The 20,767-nt window shown below is 48.4% G+C and overlaps 2 protein-coding genes and 1 non-coding gene; all 3 read right to left on the bottom strand.

Moving 5' to 3' along the window:
- Nucleotides 1–5,119: 5,119 nt before the first annotated feature.
- Nucleotides 5,120–7,013, bottom strand: FFUJ_04250 (uncharacterized protein; the record flags this gene model as incomplete). XM_023572487.1 has 3 exons in its annotated part: nucleotides 5,120–6,481; nucleotides 6,537–6,945; nucleotides 6,997–7,013. 3 exons carry the CDS (start codon nucleotides 7,011–7,013, stop codon nucleotides 5,120–5,122), a joined length of 1,788 nt encoding a protein of 595 aa, XP_023427183.1.
- Nucleotides 7,014–8,333: 1,320 nt separating this feature from the next.
- FFUJ_scaffold03.rrna2 lies at nucleotides 8,334–8,449 on the bottom strand. The gene has a single exon (XR_002792828.1). It is a non-coding gene; the product is annotated as a ribosomal RNA (ribosomal RNA).
- Nucleotides 8,450–15,125: 6,676 nt separating this feature from the next.
- On the bottom strand, nucleotides 15,126–17,437 carry FFUJ_04249 (uncharacterized protein; the record flags this gene model as incomplete). XM_023572488.1 has 3 exons in its annotated part: nucleotides 15,126–15,816; nucleotides 15,863–17,127; nucleotides 17,195–17,437. 3 exons carry the CDS (start codon nucleotides 17,435–17,437, stop codon nucleotides 15,126–15,128), a joined length of 2,199 nt encoding a protein of 732 aa, XP_023426603.1.
- Between the last annotated feature and the right edge of the window lie 3,330 nt (nucleotides 17,438–20,767).

The following is a 20,767-nucleotide window of genomic DNA, read 5'->3' on the forward strand; positions in this document are numbered from 1 at the left end:
CCGCTCTCAGTGGATCAAAGCAGAAGCCCAGTGGAGGTTGGCGTTGGTACTTGACAGTCACCACACCTCGCCTACAATCCTTAGGACAGCATTGTCGGCATATGTCTTACCCGGACGTTAAGCGAACTTGCGCCCTGACGCCTGGGGGGATAGAGTAAGCGTAATACGGGGAATCTGATGGAATGGAATTAAACAGGCTTAATTGTCTTAGTTGATGGGCATTATGGATGACACCTGCGGCTCGGGTTCGCTTTCGCAAGATGCGAAAAGTTCAGCTGTGTATTAGGTAGGTAGGTACTGAATGGTGAGTCAGATCTTATCTCAAAGATTCCATTGAGGTGGCTCACACCTACCTACCTCATCAAAACTCATTAGGGGATGCTCCTTGGAGAAGGAAGGACACAGACAGCTACTACAGAGTCAACCCGGTCAGTTGCAAATGGATGCTCGGGACACAATCAACACGGACCTCGAAGCAGCCTCACAGTTGAATCATGGCATGCGCTACAATGCTGCCTGAACTCATCCGCATGATTCAGTATTGTCCGAGCCTTGAGAATCATGTGCCTCGCTCTCTGCCTCGTCCGCTTACCTACCTACCTATTCAAGTCAGCAGAATAAGCACCACTCAGCCACTATCGAGATCGCTGAACACCATCGTACTTTTTCAATCAACGTATAGCAAGCCTCAACGTCCATCTGGGCAACGAGGGAATTGCATGGCATTGCAAAATATGACCAAAATGCGCAACCACTCATGAACTCGTTCGCATCAACAACCCTGACGGATATCTCCGAGATGTTATTGGCCAGTGCCCCCCAAAGATCAACCAGGCATCTTGTTTGGGACCTCCATCCCACGAGGATTTCCCAGTGATCTTCACAGATGGCGGCGATCAGCAGGGGATACCCTTGCCTTGCTATTCCAGGGCGCTGGCCACGCGAGATGTGGATTAGACTCGATTTGGAGTTGGGGGCTGCACACCCTGACGCACCCCCGCCCGCCCGACCTCCACTCGTCATGGTGGCCTGATTTTAATCTCTTGCGTCTCTGTTAGACTTGCACAAAGGTGGAAGTTCCGCTCTCTGTCCTGCTCTAGCCTCCCTCAATACACGCGGGCGCGTCTTTGGGGTTGAGGCTTAACAGGACTCAGTCTCAGTGTCACTACAGCGCTAACAGCACTAAACTGCCACCGGCTTTAGCACTTCGCTCCAAGGCTTCGGTTTGGCTTCTGGTTTCTGGCATCTGAACGGGCTGCGCTAGCATGACTGCCGAGGTTGATCAATCACGGGCCGACAATGCGAGACCCCTTCCAACTCAAAGTACAGCACAGTCTATCTCAGTCTGCTTGTGCCTGCCAGTCATGGTCAGATATGATAGAGCTACGGATACATAAATACGTTAATCATATCACCTACAACGCTTGGCGTTCCTGGTTTGGCCCTGTTGCTTGCTTGCTTGCTCGCGCGCAACGCGAAGTCAGGAACGCTACTACGGAGGTCATACACGAAATGAACTACGCCTCTTATCCGCATCCTCCGACCTTGCTGGAACCCTCACGATGCTCGGCTTCATCCACTTTACTAACTCCATTCTGGCGAGCAGAATCCCGATTCTAGAATAGGTTCATTTCCTGTCCAACGGCTTGTTCCGTTTTGGACTTTTGTTATGACTGGCGTCGCGGCTACAGGACGTGCTCTCACCATCTGCCAGCTTTCGATCCCTTGCCCGACAGTCTGGCGCCCCTAACCTCGTCGACCGTTATTCCCCCCCACACCACGACAAGATTGCCTGTTCGGGTAACTCTGGTCCGTGTCAAAGGAAACTTGATCGACTTCGTCCCATGTTATAAAGCGCAACATAAGCCTTTCTCTTCAAGGGTCTCCATGAACGGAACTTCCCGTCAGGGACTCTGTCTCTTCTCAAGTCAGTCCATCGCCTAAAGGATCGTCGGGACGTCAGACCCTTAACCCAGCTTTGCCGACTCAGGATCTGTCGAAGAAGAGCTTCCAGTTCTTGTCCTTGGACGCACGGCTAACTGGCAAGGCGATTCGTTCTGGAGCGAGTGAGTGTCAAGGACTGGTCCTGTCAACTTCATGGATTGACCAAATGGGAACATTGCATTAGGCTCTTCTGAGCTCTCCCCATTCAGAATAGTCACTTCGAACTGGTCCCAGTTGTTGCCCTTGCTGCCAATCCCCAAATGCTCAAAACTCGGGCCGTTGAGCTTACCATGGCATCACTAGCGGGCGTGCAGCATGCTGTGATCTCGTTTGCCGCAGGATCAGGATCAGGATCAGTTCAGGGGGTGCCCCAGAGAAACGTTTGGGGGATAAAATTCGTCTTCCCTGTCATCTCCCATGCCGAGAAACCTCACTGCGTTGCTGTCAAGAGTAATCATGTTCGATCGCAACCTCATATACGCCAGTTTCAGTCCATGACTATCTGTATGTATCTACATAGCATGTCATTCAAACCCCATGTCTCCTGTCAACTACCTCGAGTGAAGATGTACAAGGACTATCACGCGAATCTTGCAAAAGACCAAAATCCTTCTAGTGAAATGTCGTTCAAAGGATCTGCAGGCAATCTTGAAGATTCACCGAGAACATGTCCTCCTTCTCAAGTAGGACATCGCAAAAATAATGCTGTGGGTTGCGAGAAGAGTCATGCGCCAGTTGCAATCATGTCGAGTTCGACGGCTAAATAGGATTACGGCCCGCTGTGTCGTAGGGAGGAAAGATCGCGTGGAGATGGTTGTCCGACTACCTGATCTTGATGCCAGCCATCTCACAAGATGTGCAATTGATCACCCACACGCGAAAAGGCGATGTTTCCACTGTGGTTGGGATGATCTCCAGATGCACCACTGTGGCGGAGACACGTTAACTCTGCCAGGCTCAACAGGGCGACTCAAAAGGGCGGCAAGGGACGATCATGGGGGTAGAGCCACCCCGAAGTTCAGTACTGTCATAATTCAGATACCTCCTTGCTGACACCAACAAGTCTTGGGGGTATCAGCCAGTCGACGACACCGTTGCAGTCTTGTTGGACCGAATCTCGATGCTGGCATCCCAATGGTGTGCACCCTTCGCCGCCCTCAACAGCCACTCGATAGTCTCAACGCAACATCAATACCAGGGAGCTCTACGAAGTTTGTTGCTGAGCTATTTCTGTACGAAAACTGTTTCAAGCACCCCAGCTAATAAGCGCTTTGGGGGAACCCGTTGCTGGAGATCGCTTGTGACCGACATATAACCCTGTTCGATATTAGCTAAAGCCACCAACGACCTGGGCGGTGTTGTTTCACAAGACTGCAACTACGGCAGGTATTCGGACATTCGACTACAATCTACCATCGTCCATGATACACAAATAAATAAATAAAAACATGCACTATTGGACCCGGAATAAGTTGGTGGGAGATCAGCGGATGTCGGTCCTGGCCCCCGGTGCGTTTCCATTGGAAACAGCTATAGCAACAGCCTTATCACTTCAGTTGCTGACGCCTCAATTTTATCAAAGGGAGAACATCGGTTTGGCGCTTGCCACGGTCCGTTAACGGGATTCTTCCGGGGCCGTTGAATGTGCCCCCTTGCTTATGACTGGGATTATTTCCATGTGGCTTACCACGCTGTTCGTGACTATCAATCAAAACCTTTCCGCGAAAAACATGGTCTTGAGACAATGCAATCTTGACAAACGCGATGAAAACTATTTGCCAGCCACCTCATGGCAGGGCGTGGCAAACATCTGTGGAGTGCAATCCAAAGACAACTTCAGTGGCATGTGGTGATAGAGAAGGGAATGGTATTGAACGGATGCAACGTCTTGACACATGTTAGCGCCGACTGTTATTCATAGCTGTCGATCATCACGGCAATGGCTTGAATGCATTCTGAAGATGTTTGCCTATGGCTGGAGGCGAAGCCATGTTTGATGCTAAGAGAAAACAAGTCATGCTTGGAGAGCGATTGGTACCCCGATGAGAAAATTTCGAATTTCCCATGCTCGAGTCTAAGCCTTGAATTAGGTTTACTTTTGTTGGACATGTTGCTCCCTGTTCATATGCAGTTGCTTGCCCCCATCGTACGACCGTTTCATATTGCTTTTTTCTCGATGTATCTCTTTGTGGCACAAGAAACCATGACTAATTCCAGGGACGAAAGACAAAGTCTGTCAGACATGGTGAAAAGAAAAACAACGACAATGAGAGGATCAGTGACGAGCTGCAGCAGATGGAACAGCATATTCCGCAACATAACTGCTAGTATCCGTACGGAGTATACAGACAGGTCATTCTGGAGGATGCACAATATTGCTTTTTACCGGCCTCGGGAATTGGTCGATACATACATGTCTTCCGCACAGCCAACGGCACGCATTGACCTTCGTACATACACTTACATAAACGTTTATGTGTGTGATTGTTTCCGTCAATGGGTCGGGCCTTATGCCGGTGGCCGTGCCCTACCGATCGATAGTCCCAGCTCTTGTGTGTGGTTATGCTCCCTCGGCGTGCTGCATGTCTCAGATATCACATGGAGCTGTGAGGGAGAGAAGGGCGGGGATGGCTTTAGCCGCCGTTGGCTAGTCGCCATTGAATATTCCCCTTGAGACTACCAACGTAGATCCCAAATGACCTGTAATTTTTGAAAGGTGCTATGGTATAGCCCCCCCAGACGTTACAGCACATATGTATTATACCAACCAACACTAATGCACCTTGTGTCTTATGCGAGGTTAAGGACAAGCAAATGAACACGAGTCGAGACTTTGGCCCAAGGCACTAAGAAGCCACCAAGTCAAGATTCAAGACGCAACTGGTTGACCTCACTCTGAATCATCGATGCGCGTGGCCAGAGACAAGCACTCTAATCAGTCAATATTTCACGTTCCTCTCAGGTTTCACGTCGGGTCACTCATAACTGGCCAAGGTGGAGAAACACGAGTGCTGTATTGGGCGACCAGCTCGTTGACTTGAACAAGGTAGCTTGAAGTCTATCTCTGGAGTCACCACAGTACCTTTTGGTGATTACCGTCCCCAGCAATGCTAGTGAAACGTCCATCATCGATAGCCTCCGCCGTGGCTGGTAACTAAGTTAGCATACTGCAACTTTAGCCAGCTAACCACGCCCCGGGCTCTGGGCCATTTGATGTTGGAACATGAGATACATATCGTGGATCATCGGTTGCTGCATCGGCATTCCTGTTGCCAGTACGTGGAGTGAATTCATTCGCGTCTGCAGATATCTGGTACATGCTCAGGGTTTTTGTCAGGGTATAGTAACTGGGACCGATTTCGATATCGCTGTCGCCTGACTCTGTAGATGCGACGGTGAGGTCAGGGGTAGAATTATGGCTTCGATTGAAGGTTCGAAGATCCGTGTTTCTGTTTCTCTGTGTAGGCTCTAGAGTCACCGAAACTGATGCTGCTGAAGGTGAAGGAGATTGCAGACGGGTTTGGTCCAGAATCTCAGAACGAAACGGAAACATTCCTAGGTCTCTGAACGGAACAGCAAAGGGATCGTTCCGACTTGGAGTGTAGGGAGAGGTGACTGATGTCCCAGGCGTCGGAACGCGATCGGACACTGAGCGCCTAGGAGTTATAGGCCTTGTTGCTGAGGCTTCAGTCATGTCCTTCTTTCGACAGTGTCTCCGGGGGTGAGAGCCACATTTACGACATTGCTTCTCAGCAAAGTCCAGAGGAATGCTCACAGCTGCGGCGCGGCGACGGTCCATCTCCGCTGCCAACTGTGTCTTCACTACTGGCCTAGTGAGCCGCCTGAAAGAGCGCCAGCCTGCAGGCTTGTCCGTTCTTCCCTTGACGCATGGCCAACAGAGACACAAGGCATACTCCTCGCCAAATAAATGCTCATAGATCTGATCTTTGCTATTGCGGTGGGAGACCCTCACCTCTTGGTTTTCAGGGGGGTCTGGAATCATGTATACGAGGCCACCAAAGTAGTTGATACAAAACCGCTCATATTTCTGTGGCGCGAGCTTGTGCGTTCTCCAGACGAGATGGATATCGAAATCGGCAAATCGAATATGATCTGGATATTCGAACTGCCAGTATCCGATCTCCTCTCTGAACATCTCCAGAGTGAAAAACCTCCGGTAGCGCTGGATGGCGGGCTTCAACGCCCGCTCGTTGTCCCCACGGGACACGTATATGCGATGCCAGGAGAACTTGACGTCTTGTTCTGCGAGGTCAAGTTGACGCTGAACGGCTTTATGGAAGTCGTAAAAGAATTTCTGTTGACCTCTTGGCGTCATGGCAGTATGGTTCAGTCTCTTCTGGGAGAATAGTCGAATCACTTCTTGAGTCATTTCATTGGGACTGACGGAGAAGACATAATCAACCGACATGCTCATGAGGCTGCAGGTATCTGCCTCGTGGTACACGCGGTTGATCCTGTCCATGCACTCCGGCGAAGGCTCGAACGATCCCTGCCTGTTGCCGTCAAGAGCTCTTAACTAAGAAGAGTTAATTGCTGATATTTGGAGCATCAGAGCAATCGGTAATACACACCAATTCATCCGGGTTCCACCGAGAAAACAATAGTTGAGATTCCTCGATAAAGTCACCCCATGCAACTGGGTCTTGCAAGAACGCATGCCATACGAGAAGCACATCAAGGGGAGGAATGTCTCTGTTCAGGTCAATGTGGCCATCATGCGACGCCTTGAACCAATCTAGGAGTCGGCGAACGCCCATATTGATGTAGCATGTCCATGCTGCGGCTGGATCGATCATATGCCTCATGGCCCAAATGTCAATTTTGGGCTTGATTGAAACGAAATGCTCCAGTAAGTGACAGTGTAAGATAACATCTTTCTCGTCAACTGATGCGTGTATGACCTTTTGGCTAATGCAAAGCGAGTCTAAGTCGGCGAAAGGTGAAGTCGGTGGATCTGTACCGAAAAGGAGTCGAAGTGTGCTTCCACAGATGTTAACGCCCAATGCAGGGAGAATGGTTCGTTAGACATACTTGACAGCCAGGTTCATCATTAGTTCGAGGAATACTGGAACTTCCGTATGTCTCAGAAAATAGGTACGCTGTGGGTTGAAACGAAGGACTCTTTGCCAGGAGCGGAGAGCTTCATGCTAGGCTTTGGCAAATCGAGATCAGGGGTTTAGGCGAGCTATCGCGCAATACTGTATGATTCACAGAGCAGCAGCAGCAAATACTACGATCATGTGAGTGAGGTAAAGTGAGAGTATCGATCAAAGGAACGGTTGTGGCTGACCCTATGCAAAGGATCTTGTGGACCAGGGGCGATTTAAGTAGATCACGTCAAGTATGGACACACGGATACGTTGGGGCTTCCATGATCAGACTTGTCAATATTGATTCTCTTACAGAATAAACATCGCGCACCATTCAAGGCAGACATAAATAGGACATCGAGGTTGGATTGGCTTTCAGCCTCAGCCTCCCGCACGGGAGGCTTTTATTACGATATGATATAGGCCCGACCTGGACATTCGGCCTGAAGAGTAAACCCTAATTCAGAGACACGAGAACTTAGAAGTTCCCGACATCTACATTAGAGATGGACTTTTGCTCGTCTAATGCACGGCATCGTCAGATCTGCCAGGTCAGGATGCGTCTTACATGCGAGGGAGGTTGATCCAACAACTTACAGATAGTGGCGTCTCTCAGAAGCCCAAAGTTCGTTTATTAGACACCAGGATGAGAGTCTATGATGATTTGGATGCAGGAGACTTTGAAGCCTTGTTATGTTCTCGGAGACTCCGTGGGACACGAGACGAAAGAAGACCGGATGGCTTTTTGGTGCGTTTAGGCAGTCTGATCGTACCAATGGCATATGCCGCTGAAGGCTGAACGAAGCTTTCGTGATCATTGGAAGCTGGAAATAAGCTCGGCCGAGCATACGAAGAGATATCAGAAAGATACAAGTGACAAAACAGACGATAATATTGTGATGAGACTCACACGGCTGCAGGTGCACAGCCCCCAGACAGGTCAACATAAATGGCTCGTATTGTTTGAGATTCCGGCGAGTATTGCCGAGAATGTTCTTCAAAGTGTTTCCCCTTCAAAACATCCCGAATTGGTTGAGCTGCGGTGTCTATACTGAAGACGTCAAGATAAGGTTGTCTAGAGATGATCCTTTGCTCACTGTGGCACCAAACTAAAACTCCACAAGCTAAGCGAGGTGCACTCTAAGTTAATCAAGTACAAAGCAGCTGTCAGCAAGCTGAATTACACTTATGGTCAATAGTGCAGCTGATACAAAAGGCGTATAAGCCATACGCGGAGGGAGTAACACGCAAAAAGGGGCGCTGTAGCGAAAGGCAAAAAACATACAACACTGGGGATTCGCTGGTCGTCACCGACCCAACTACTAATCCAGCGCTTCGAAGCTTGACTATGGGAGAGCAGACGGGATCCCGTATTTTCTTCGAGCTGTGGTCGTATGTGCTGTGATTTGCTGCTGTGTCGCAATATCAGGGGGTTGGTATTGTTGGTAGTTAGCCGAGAGCCTTGTCTGCCCTACAGCCTGATCGTGATAACAAAGGCCAGCGCAGCCTTGTCCAGATGAAAACCAATCATAAATCAAAGAAAAAGGAGCAGAACATTGAGATTGATACCTTTTGATGTGCTATTGACAGCTGATGGTGGATTAATTGGGGAGTTGCGGTTTGTTCAGTACGTAAGTCATGATAGGCTTTCTTTTACAACAGACTCGATACACACGGCAAGTAAACACTATAAACTATAGTAAAAATAAATATTAATTTCTAATAATAAAAAAACTTCTTAGCATAAGAGGTTCAATAGGTCTATAGCAACTGTTTGGCCATACATTCTCTGCTCAAGTTGTGTTTTGCTGTTGCAGCTGACGGGAACAGAACTCTAGACTGCACATATAAACACATCAATATTACTACAATAGAAAGCCCAATCCCTTTTCAATTTAAGAGTATGGGTAGATGGCATCTGACCATCGCCGGAGTCCAGATCAGTCTGAGAATCCTACATCCACCTCAAAGGATCAGAAAGTCAAACATTGGTATGGTTTGTTAACCCAATTGCAGCCTGAACCTACTTGTACTCATAATGTATCATTAATTATGTTTATAGACATCTGTTTATGAATATGTTAGGTTGTTTGGGATAGAAATGCATTGTATCTAAGAAATCTATTGTTTGCTTAAAGTGGATGTTTGAGTATGATTCTGTGTGTAGAAAATATTATATATGAGGTAAAACATTCTATTTAGAAAGCTCTTCGGGTAGTGATAGGGTCAAGTCGGAGGATGATAGAATTAAAGTTATTGATAGGGTGAAGTTGCCCATTGTTACACTCAACACCATGGCCACAACCACGATCTTCACAACACCCCCTGGCTACTACACGTATGATTCCTCGAACCGAGTGTTTAAGAAGACTGAATAATCTTATTCATTCGGATTTGCAAATAACGTTTTGGGCCCCAACTGCTGTATGATAGGCCAGAAGGTAGGGGTGATTGATGCCTCGTAGTTTACGACAGAAGTACAGACAACTACGCTTCTGAACCAGCATGATTCATCTATTTCAAACTACAGCAGTGAGTTTTGTTTCACCCTGATGAAGTCTCTTAGCACATATGCACAGCAATGACTCTCACCGCCCCCATCTGAGCAGATTAGCTGAGAGGTTTTCTCGGGCTTGAGTCATTTTCAGAATTACAATGGAGATTTTCTGCTTTTCCTTTTTTCTTTTCCAAAATACCGCAATTGCCTCACGATATTCTTCCATATAGGGCAACTCGATACGATAACACCATCCGAGAATTACTCGGCGAGCCATTATCTCAATGCACGCCATGTCATGCTCCTTTCTGCCTCGTGCATGGAGCTGGAGACAAGAGTATCTGTTGAGGAGTGCAATGACGTACGGCATGGTGATTGACAGGAAGGCAACTCGTTGCCTTTTGCTGTTCTCGGTAGGTGATTGCTCTTGATGGTGGTTGTGGCCTGCGTGTGTCCATGCGGCTCTGCAGGCATCGGATGTGCCTAAAGATAAAAAGGGTGAACAATGTCCATACAAGTGCTCCAAAGTGCAAGTCCTTGCTTGCTCTAGATGCACTACTCGGACGAGGCGAGTGAGTGGTATGTACCCGAGAAGGGAGGTGAGAAAAGAAAATAAGGCGCCCGCCTTAGAGAGAGCCACTGTGTGTGCGTATGCATCTCAGCCGCAGATCCACGACGTTTGCAGAACGATGGACGATTCATATCGTGCCAATTCAGTATCGGAGCTCGTTCACCGACGAATTCGCCTAATTCGAAGAAATAACTGGTTTCTGGGTGCGTGCGTGCGTTACCTAGGGAGTGAGCGTGTGTGCACCGACAAGAACAGGCGAGGAGACTCAATTTTCCTTGTACAACTGCGCACGGTAATTGATGGGGATTCACGGGAGGTGATACAGGCACAAGCGCCGGGAAACTGCATGAACCATCTTTCGTTTCACGGGCAAAAAGACGTTGGAGTGTAACAGTGACCGTCGCAGTCGCATTCAGTCAGAATGAGAATGAGAGTGAGAGTGTGAGTGAGAAGCTACCCTCCCTTGCTTTACCCCTCATTGTGTTGGTTGTTGGCTGTTGGCTGCTGTGTTGATGTCAGAGAGCGGAGCCGCATTTGGGCGAACCAAACGATATAAGGCGACGAGGAGTGTTCCATCCCCCACGCAAAGGGCAATACTTGGCTCATGATGATCGAAGCATTCGCATCTGATATCACCCGGTTTCGAAAAGGCTGAGATGAAGCTTGCCCATTCGACCTCGAGTCTTGACCGAGTTCAAGAAATGAGGCTGCCGAGCACAAATGCAGATACAGATCAGCGATACATATGTAGTCATGTGAAGCCTGCTACTGTAGTGCTTCGATACTACTGTACCCTCGAGCACCAATTACGAGGATCTTGTGAGACGGCGCCTAATGAGGCTTCGCTGTGTAGATGAAACCTCGTCCGTATACTTCAATACCTAGCTGCAGTTGACTTCCTGTGCGTTTAGTGCATTGTCACGCGGCACGAGCCGGCCTTGGATTAGGCCAGGCCAGTTACACTGCATCCTTATAAGATGGTTTAATCGATGCAGGACATTGCCATGGATGCCATGCCCAATTCCTGTAGGTTTCGGTTGCCTTTGGGTGCTACGCTGACACGTATCCATGTACATATGTATTGTATTGCCTCGACCGGCATTGGAACGCCAGATTCTCAAATGCAGGCGGCCTCAGACATTTTAAGTAACACCCGTTCTGTTGTATTGACAGGCCTCAAATTCACGAGCTCAAGCGCTGAGTGCAGTTCAGTAATCTTGATCTTACAGGGAGGCCCCAAATGGAGCAATCCCCGCATTTAACCATTTGGGGGCGTGTTAGGACTTATACGGGCTTGTAAATTGAATTTACAATGCCTTTGTGCAACCGATTCATTCACACGTAATACTCGAACAACATGACCGCTCTCGAGGTCCTAGAAACATCCTCAGCCTCTCTATAGACGTAATCTCCACCGCCATTTACAAGCATTCTTAGGAATCAATCACATGCCTAACCGCTACTGCATCCGCATGGATACTCGGCGGGTACTGGAGCCTGTTCCGCGTAAATTAGCGGTTGCCTTTTTTCTCTGCCTCGTCTATACAGACAAGACAGCATGGGTCATGTCTTCTTGTCAAAGAGTTCGGCGAAGTTCTGTATCTGGCGATGACCAAGCAGTTCGGAGACTTTCACAATCTCGGCATTCAGCCTCGGAAGCAGAGACGGCTATTACGGAGTCGGACCTCGGGCATTACGTTGCGACTCGTGGAAAGCACGAGGTCTTCCGGGTTCCGAATACCTGAGAGATCAAGGCGACTGCAGAATCAAGGTATCACTGCATGAGACTAGCAATGGCTCTAGAATTCTTCTAGAACGATTCTAGAAGAGTTGTAGAATTACATGGCGTTGGGTGTATGGCCACCCGACCAAGGGGCACAGATGGTCCATCTTCCGAACGCAACGGCCAACCTCGCTCAAATGATGTGCCCGATATGGCTCTCAGTTCATCTCTATGTATGCGCGACATAAAGATAATATATACATGTGTGTGTGTGTGTGTGTGTGTGTGTGTGTGTTGTAATTAAGTAGCATATATACTTAGAAGCATCATAACATACCACACAGCTGGCTCAATCTTGGTTCTCATATGTATGAGCTGAAATGGTTTTCTGGTTGAGCCTGGTCACTGTATCTCTACCTTTTTTTGTATATGAAGTCAATGTAATGACTGGAAACTCTTTCTTTGTTTTACATTACATCACAAGCAAGAGTCTCTCCACCTTTAGTTCATAACATTCTAGCAGAGGTATCTTGTATAGTTCTAGTATTCTTATAATCGGAGTTTTCGAGAAAATGTTAGGATATCTTGAAGCAACATCTAAAAGGCCTTGATCCTGACAGGTCGTCCTAGACGAGGCAAATGCCTCTGCCCAGCGTGATCCTATGATTCTCTTCCTATATCTCCTGATTAGTATCTTCTTGAAACTATTTCTATTTCCAAAATATGAGATTTTCTTCCCAAGGGAGAGGCTTTCTTTTATCTTCATACAGAGGATATTTTACGACTGTATTTTGGGGCCGCCTCGACCGGAGGTGTTGTATAAAGCACAGATTGGTCACAGCAAGCATTCCAGCTTTGACAACTTCGGTTCCATTTGATAGGCCAGTTCAATATCCCGCAAAATAGATCTAAGAGCCGTGTTTTATTCGATTGAAGGTGGTGGTCGAATTATGCAGTGCGCTAATCTGGCCAATCAGAGAGGGTTGGGCAGTTCACAGCACAACAAGAGAACAACCCGATCCGTAAATCCGATTGACCTGATTGGCTGCCGCTGACCTCGCAAAAGTTCGATCCCAAATACTCTGACCTCTTTCTCTTGCCTTGATTTTACGAATACCTTTGCTTCCCAAATAGACCCCGTGGGGTTGAAGTTGACTACTGGCCAAAGAGCAGATTCTTTGGTAAACTCCAAACACCCCATTTTGGAGATGACAATCCCGAAGGTGCCCTTTTCACCTCTTTCTCAAGTTACCATACCCTCCAGTGCGGAATTGCCTACCTCTAGGTAACTAAGGCTAGAATAATGGCACAGAGCTTATTGCATTTCCAGACATCAAACCATGTATCACCTACGTACTTTCATACCATTGATACTCCGTCAAAGCGAATAGCGTCAGGATGTGGAAGAATCGTGCCTCAACTGCCGGTACCACAGGTGTCTTCACTGCGTTACAACATTGCCGCGTCAAATCATCCCACGTTACTTCATGCTCTCAAATTTTATAAGATACAAGTATGAACCTGATTCGTGGCCTCAAAACTCTGAGTCGACATCTAGTCTAGTCAGGGTCCTATTGGTCCACATTGGTCGAGCCGAGACATTTGCTTTTAGCACCCTCGTACCCGACACCTTTTAATATCAAACAAACCTGATAATATCTAGTCTTGATTGGAGTCTTTGTAGGTTCGCATGCATTCATACGACTGGCCCATCCGTATATCCCGCAATGATGCCCAATGCCACCCAAAACAAGCTACCAGCCCCTCCTACACGTTTCAGCGCATCTCAGACTGTGACTGGACACGCATTAGACAGCCCATCAACAAGTGCATGACGCTGTCTGGCTTCCCATTTACCCGATTCGCCGCACCTAAAAATCCTACGCCATGCAAGCTACAAACTAGCAACGTCAAAATCATGCCATGGCCGCGTTTCTAGCCATTCCGCACCATCCGCGACAGTAGACTTTGAATTTGCAGCCAAATTTTATGCGTCATGAAAATCAAACATAATTCGATTGCCAATGCGTATGATCCCAGTACTTTTTTTTTCTGGGTACGTTATCCTGCCTGCAGATGGATGGCCTGAAATGTTGGCCAAGTGTCGCATTTTTTGGCCCCCAATTGACCCGACAGTTCGGTACGCCTAATGCAAGTGTCCAAATATGGGGGCGGGAAGCGCCGAAACTCCACTTCCCGCTCTCATCAACGCTTTGTGATGTGATGTTGATGGCATCAAAGCCATTGCCAGCGTTGATTGTTTAATTATAGGTCAATTGACCAATTAACATGAATCATTCTACTAGGTTAGGTATCTATCCATAGCTCCCATACTTTCGTCTGCTTCTTTCTAATAATCCCCTAACACCCGAATAGTACACAAACTGCCACCCATTTTCGCTGCATATGTAAAGCGACATCAAAGACAATAAAACAAATACACAATATGTACACGCTAGATAGGTTCAACGACAATCTGGATAACCCACTCATAGCGCTAAAACAGGAGCAACAAGTACATACAAAGAAGAAAATTAAAATAGCGATAAGGAATACCAACAACACTCAGAAAGAACGACAGGAAATGTCAGTGAACTAAAAGAGCGACTTGGGTGCAAGCTCACTTGGACAGAATCCCTGAAACGTAAGAGAGGCAGTTTGCGCAAAGAAATAGTGTTAGTGTCCTGATGGGCAATTTCTTGGGCGCAACCAGTTGACCGGGTATCCTATCCATTTAGATGAATACGAGGTCGGCGCAATGAGCGCAAACGTCATGCTGACATTTAGTTCTCGTCCCTTTGAACACCCGAAATAACTACTCCGGGGTCAAGTCGCATGTCAAAAAATCACAAAGTCCTCCAGATATCCAAGAATTGACCAATAAACATGTTGAATTCGATACGTTGATAGAACTGGTAAGATATGTTGTTGAAAGATGATATCCATCCGTGTAGGGGAAGGGTGGGTAGGTCCATGTCCAAGCCAATGTTCTGGCTGGTCCCATAGAAGGAAGTCCCACTTGGTATGGCATGAACTGAGACATCCATGTTGGCGCCGGTAGGCCTGGCTCCTTGGAGTATAGTGGAAGATGGACCAATATCTATCCAGGGTCTCGATGCTTGTCTCTAGCAGTCAGAAGTCAGAGGAAAATACCTGGCATGGCATCTCTCAACTGTTCTGGCAGGACACTTCCATGCCAACATTGTTGGCTTACCAATATGCGTGCATGGAAGTGCCCTGCCAGATAAGCAGACATTGAGCTCATTTAGGCATGTCCTGTTACTCGGCGTTGTCCTTTAGCCTGTTGTCCAGGTCTATCTTGACGTTATACTTTTCGGGGACCTCGAATTGGCGAGTTTTTTCATTCCAGAGAAGCCAGTTACCTGAGGATGCAATCCTGTATCCAAGAGACAGGATGCGGTTCTTGCGCTCTTCTGAGACAGACGGCAACTCAAAATACTTCTCATCTTCGTCTATCTTGTCATTACTGAACCATCCGTTGGGGAAATAGTCCTCGGCGTAGACCAGGCCTCGCATGGCAAAGTCCTCGGGCAACGGATGTGGGAGCTGGTCCTTTTCCGGCAGGCGGAACTGGTCTCGGATCTCATACCCAGCCTCGCAGGAAAGTAAGAGGGTGTTCAGCATAATGGAAGTTAGTTTCCAGGGATACGCGTCCTCCAAATGAGAAATAGCAGCTGGATACTGTGTCATGTGGTTCATGTAGACCAGGATGGAATGCACGAAAGGCAACGTATTGGTGTCTCCCCAGCGATAAAGAACTCGCGAAATCGTCCGGGTTGCAAAGTCAAGCGCAAGCTTGAATGTCTCGTCAGGGGTGGCCTCGGAAATTGTGTTCCCATCCATAGTAATGTCAGTCTCTTCGGGCTTTTTTGACATGGCCCGCATAAGAACATTGGACTCAGCACCGTAGCCGAGTAGAGAACACGACAGAGCAATGGCAATATAGTATCTGCTGGAGTTAGTTTAATTCGAATAACTTCTCAATGCCGACTGACCCTGATTCCAACCATCGCTTAGTTACCCGACCAATATGACCATCAAGTGAGTCAATAAAGCTATCCGTTGACTCTTGCAGCTGGTCTTGGGACTTCCCAGAGAAGAGAATAGCATGAGCGCGCACGAATGCAGCATCAACAGGGGCAAGACGGGCCGTGTTATTGTTCAGCACAGGATCAAACAACGTCATTATACTCTCTCGTGCGCTTGAAAAAGGAATGGGAACACAGAGAGACTTGGTGTAGTAGTACAGCTGCTGCAGGGCATTTGGACGGGCCAAAATGGCCAGATGGTGATAAAGTCTACCCGTAGTAGGGGACTTATCAGATGCTTTACTGTACCAATGACGACTTACACCAGTCCACACCTCACGGTCTCTGATATCATCGTCCTCAATGGCCATGCGATATCTACCAAGGTCTCCAAGACACTCTATCCACGTGTCCTCAAAAGCAGGCACAGTTTCGTATAGCAAGGCCATCATACTGTAAGCCAAGTACAAAAACGTGAGCATATGCTCTAGAGAGGCAGGGAGGCGATGTCTGAGAAGCTCAAGAAACGAGTGGATGCCGTGTCGCCACATGCGAGCAGGCATAGCATATTTGGACGCTAACCTTCGCAGAGCAGGGCTGGCAGAGGGGTGTTGGCTTGCAAGAAAGAAGTCATGATGCTCATGGAGGAGTGTCCGGTGAAGTGCAATCAAAGCCTGCCATTGTTCGTTGTTAAGCTTTGAATTGGCATCAGTGTTGGATGATTGGGCATTGTCAACTTCGATGCACTTTGTCTCAACCATGACCAGTCCTGCGTAGATGCCTTTGACCTCTGCGACAAGCTGATCTTGTGATATGGGTCTTGTCTCTGGCTGGCGCATCATCTTGGAGGTGGACTCATCATCATTGGATGAAGGACGGTTGACCTGTTGTGCGGCTGGCTGTGTAGGTCTGTTTGCCTTGGTAGGTCCCTGCCTGGGCGAACCAAGGGAGACAGCTCGCCCCTGGCCCTGCGACTTTTGCTGAACACCATCATCGGAGGTCCAGAGCTGGCGGCCTGATGTGTTCTGGTGGGGCCGACCCCCGTAGTCGTTCCGGTGGTCATTACGGGCACGGCTACGGCCTGGAGTGCTCGGCTCAGGCGACCGACGCTTTGCCTGGTGGCCATCGGCATCTCGGTCTTGATTGACTGCAGTGCCCGTTGTGGTCTGGTCCCCTACGGTCCCACTGGTGGTGTCTGCACGCCGCTTCCTGCTATTGGAGTCCTGACTATTCTGTCTATTGGATCTGCAAGAAGAAGATGAATGAGTATGTATATTGCTAGCAATGCAGGTACGGTACAGAGGTACCACTGAACCGAGCTGGGGAGTGAACTGACCCCTTATGAACGTATGATAGTTGCGCTGCTTCCAGCGTCGGCCACTTTTCCTGATGCTCCTGATCGGATTTGACGTGATCGAGCCAAGTTTCTAACGTCTTGATTTCGTCGCCGCAGATATCGCACGTAAAAGAGTGTGACTCTGCCTTGTCCTGGCGATCGCGAGTCCTCAGATGTCGGACCCATTTGTCCGTAATGCCTGCCATGTTAGGCTATGACAAAGCATGGGAGACCGTGCCGAGCCCAACCGGCGCGTGCCTGTAAGTGAGGGAGAGAGGGGAAAGAGAGCGAGAGAGAGCTAGAGCTAGAGAAGATCGTGAGCAACTGTCAAATGAAGAGAATTCTGCAGTACAGAATTCGGTCAACCATAGTTATGCTGTGATTGTGACGGAAAGAGAGAAGGAGAAGCCCAAGGTGAGATCCTCAAGGGATACAACGCATGTAAGAGCCAGACAAGACAAGACAGGGAGGGCAATCGGCGGAAGCAAGAAAAGTGGCGGGCGGTACGAATGTGTTCAGGGCTGCCTGACGTATATCCACCAAGGTTCCAGGCATGACAAGCATCGCCATTGGGGGGGTTGGGGTTCCATGTTTGGCGGCATGAGGGGGGGGGGTTAATCAAGCAGCCACAATTCTCATGACTAGGCTGGGCTGACGGTTCGCAAAAATACAAAGGGAAAACAACGATTGAGAGTATCGGATAAAAGGCTGGGTTCATTATCTTACGTGCTGATATTTTCAATCCGAGATGGTGGGAGCGTTCTTCCCTTTGCGAACGAATGCAAACAACATGCAATTCGAAATTTTGTGATATCGATGATGAGGGTGGGCTCAATCAAGGCTGCCTGGTTCGCCCGTTTTGGTTGCCTCGTTGAGGCTCTGCGGCACCATTAGTATCCAATGCCCCTCATCAAAGAATCCTAGCTTGTCGCGTTCATTTGCAATAGCTAACATACCTCGTAGACCTTTAAAAACACAGCCAAGTTGCTGCGTTTTCGTAACACAATAACGTATATATGTATATCAATCTTCGGACTGCAAAACAGGCATAGTTGGGTAAAGCGGTTAGCTCCGTGGGAACGTGCCACTGGCCAGCGATAATGTAAGAACCATGCAACGACGAAAGTAGTAAACTACTTTCGCCAAGGACGTTGGAAGGGGAATAAATGAGTGGTGGTATAAAAATTGGCCCCAGTAAATCGACACAATTGTGGCAGCTAAATCTTTGAATATTAAAACATATAACTCGAAGAAAAGCAACTCTGATATATATTGTCCCTCACAGGTGCGCGAACCATTCGGCCAATGGAGTAGTGCATGCCTCCCGGTCACGCCCGGACAGTGTACCATGAAATATAGAGCCCTGCAATCGGTGTTTCGGAGGGGGTTTGAAAATAAGCCCCCTCTGTATACTTATTCAACGATGCCGCCACGGTTCGCCCATACCTAGGATCTACGGCACTTATAAGATCTACTCAAAAGCCACGGCTGACTAAGTCCTATTTACAGTTCTAACATCCAACTTCATCTCGGAATGACTGGATGGCAGTTCTACAGAGTACGATATGAGGTCTCTCTTGAGGGTACTCCTTCGTCAGCTTGTGGCTCAGATGGAAGCCTATTCCATGTCTGCGATCACCAGAGCCTATGCTTCACAAGTCTTCCAGCTCAGGCAATTCACGAGACTTCGCTGAGCCAGAAACCAAGGCTGAAGGATGAAAAGTGATACTCACCAGACTCATCAGCACATGACTCATTCACGGCGTAGATCTTCTACCGTGAGGCGTGGTGAGAAGCTAAATCTGTCGTTCAGCTCCGTTGAGCCCAATATCGGATGTCACTGATCCAGACAGATTGGGCGAGTTTACCCCTTTTCCCAGTGATGAAAAACAAGGGATGAACCAACCTCAGAGCTGAACCAGTGTTCTCGGAGCTCGTTGGGTGCCAACGATGATATTGAATATCATCTATCATCAAAATTCTCGCATCAAGGAAAGCGGCACAAGCATCATGCTGGCATCCAGGTCTTGACAGAGAGGACCAACGTTTGATGCATGGCCAATAGACCCTCAGGCGAGGGTCTTCCAGGCGGCCGCCAGGTGCCTATTCGGCCCTCACAAAATTTCTCAGGAAAGGCGAAGTTGGGAGTGAAAATATTGCCTCCTTTAGGTAGATACGGGGATGAGTCGACGGGCCGGGGCGCAGGCAGAAGTGCTGTCGCGTGCTATCACGATCCTCAGGCTCGAATGGTTGAAGTGGAAGCAAAAGCAATTGAGATTTGTCTTGTCCTTTTGAGGTGAGAACGGGGCGGTTTTTAAATTCAGGCCTCCCACCACGCAGCACATCTATAGGTGTGGTCTCGGTAGTTGTGTGTTGGCGATTTGACGCGAATGCGTGGAATATATGCATTGGGCCGTATCATAATGTTGACACAACGCCACTTTGGACAACTGGCATCGTCAACAATTCGCCATCAACAACTCATCATCACAAATCATCATCTCATTCCTATCAACCCAACAGGTAGGTACAGGGTATGGTTGACATGGCTGATTACCGATATGGTTGTTGAATTGAGGTAAGGTATACCGGGGCGTCGGGTCCTCCTCCGTCATCCATCCATGGATATCTAGCCGGTACCTAGTGTCTCCCCACGTTCTGGAGACTACCTAGCTACCCTAGCTGTGGAAGGATTCACATCCCAGATAACGTGGCTCTCGCGCGAAAGGCACGCGGGCACAGCCACGAGCTTCCAGATAAAAAGTCCTATATTCTAGAAAGCTTATCTGTACTGCGAAGCAGCGACCCCATGCACTCCCGATGGCCCAATGACCGTCGATCATAGCATTCTGCAGTTGGCACAGTAATCTCACAACTTCACAAGGCTGTTGGAGTCATCCCCCGCATGCGAGGCACCCAATAGGTTACCAATACGCGCCAGCGCCTTCAATCTCCTCAGTGAGTAAGTAAGACCTACTGTAGATAGCTTGACAAGGCAACCCTTGTGCTGGCTTGTGGAATGTAGGCAGCAGAGCCCCAATTCGCTATTATATACAGCCCTTCCCGTCACCATGAGGAAACGAAAGGTCATATGTTGGTGATGACCTTTTCAGCTACACAAACAAGGGCGCCAATTATGCATTCGTTGGTTGTGGTTTGTTGCAGGTTAATTTCATGGTGTTCTAAAGTTCCAGCTGCCTTCACTGCAATAGGAAGTCAGGGCGCTGTTTGGTATTAATGATAGACTGGTTTCAGAAGGATCGTCAATTGGCTGTGCTAGACGCAGGTCCCGAGACAGACGCCTTGCTTGGTGCCTTGACGCCGGTTCGCAGTCTGGTATGTTGAGGCTCAACTGAAGAGTTCGTGTCTATCGTAGCACACATACTACTTGGTGACAGAGTGTGCACGATGCACACGACAAAGGACTAAGTTGATGGCCTTGAAATACGACATGGACCAGGCGACACTGTTACAAAGAATGTTTCCAGCTGACATTATAAGCCTAAAGAGCGTATTTGCGCACCCATCACATCGGT

Source organism: Fusarium fujikuroi, chromosome FFUJ_chr02 (genome assembly GCF_900079805.1).
Source record: "Fusarium fujikuroi IMI 58289 draft genome, chromosome FFUJ_chr02".
Taxonomy (NCBI): Eukaryota; Fungi; Ascomycota; class Sordariomycetes; order Hypocreales; family Nectriaceae; genus Fusarium; species Fusarium fujikuroi.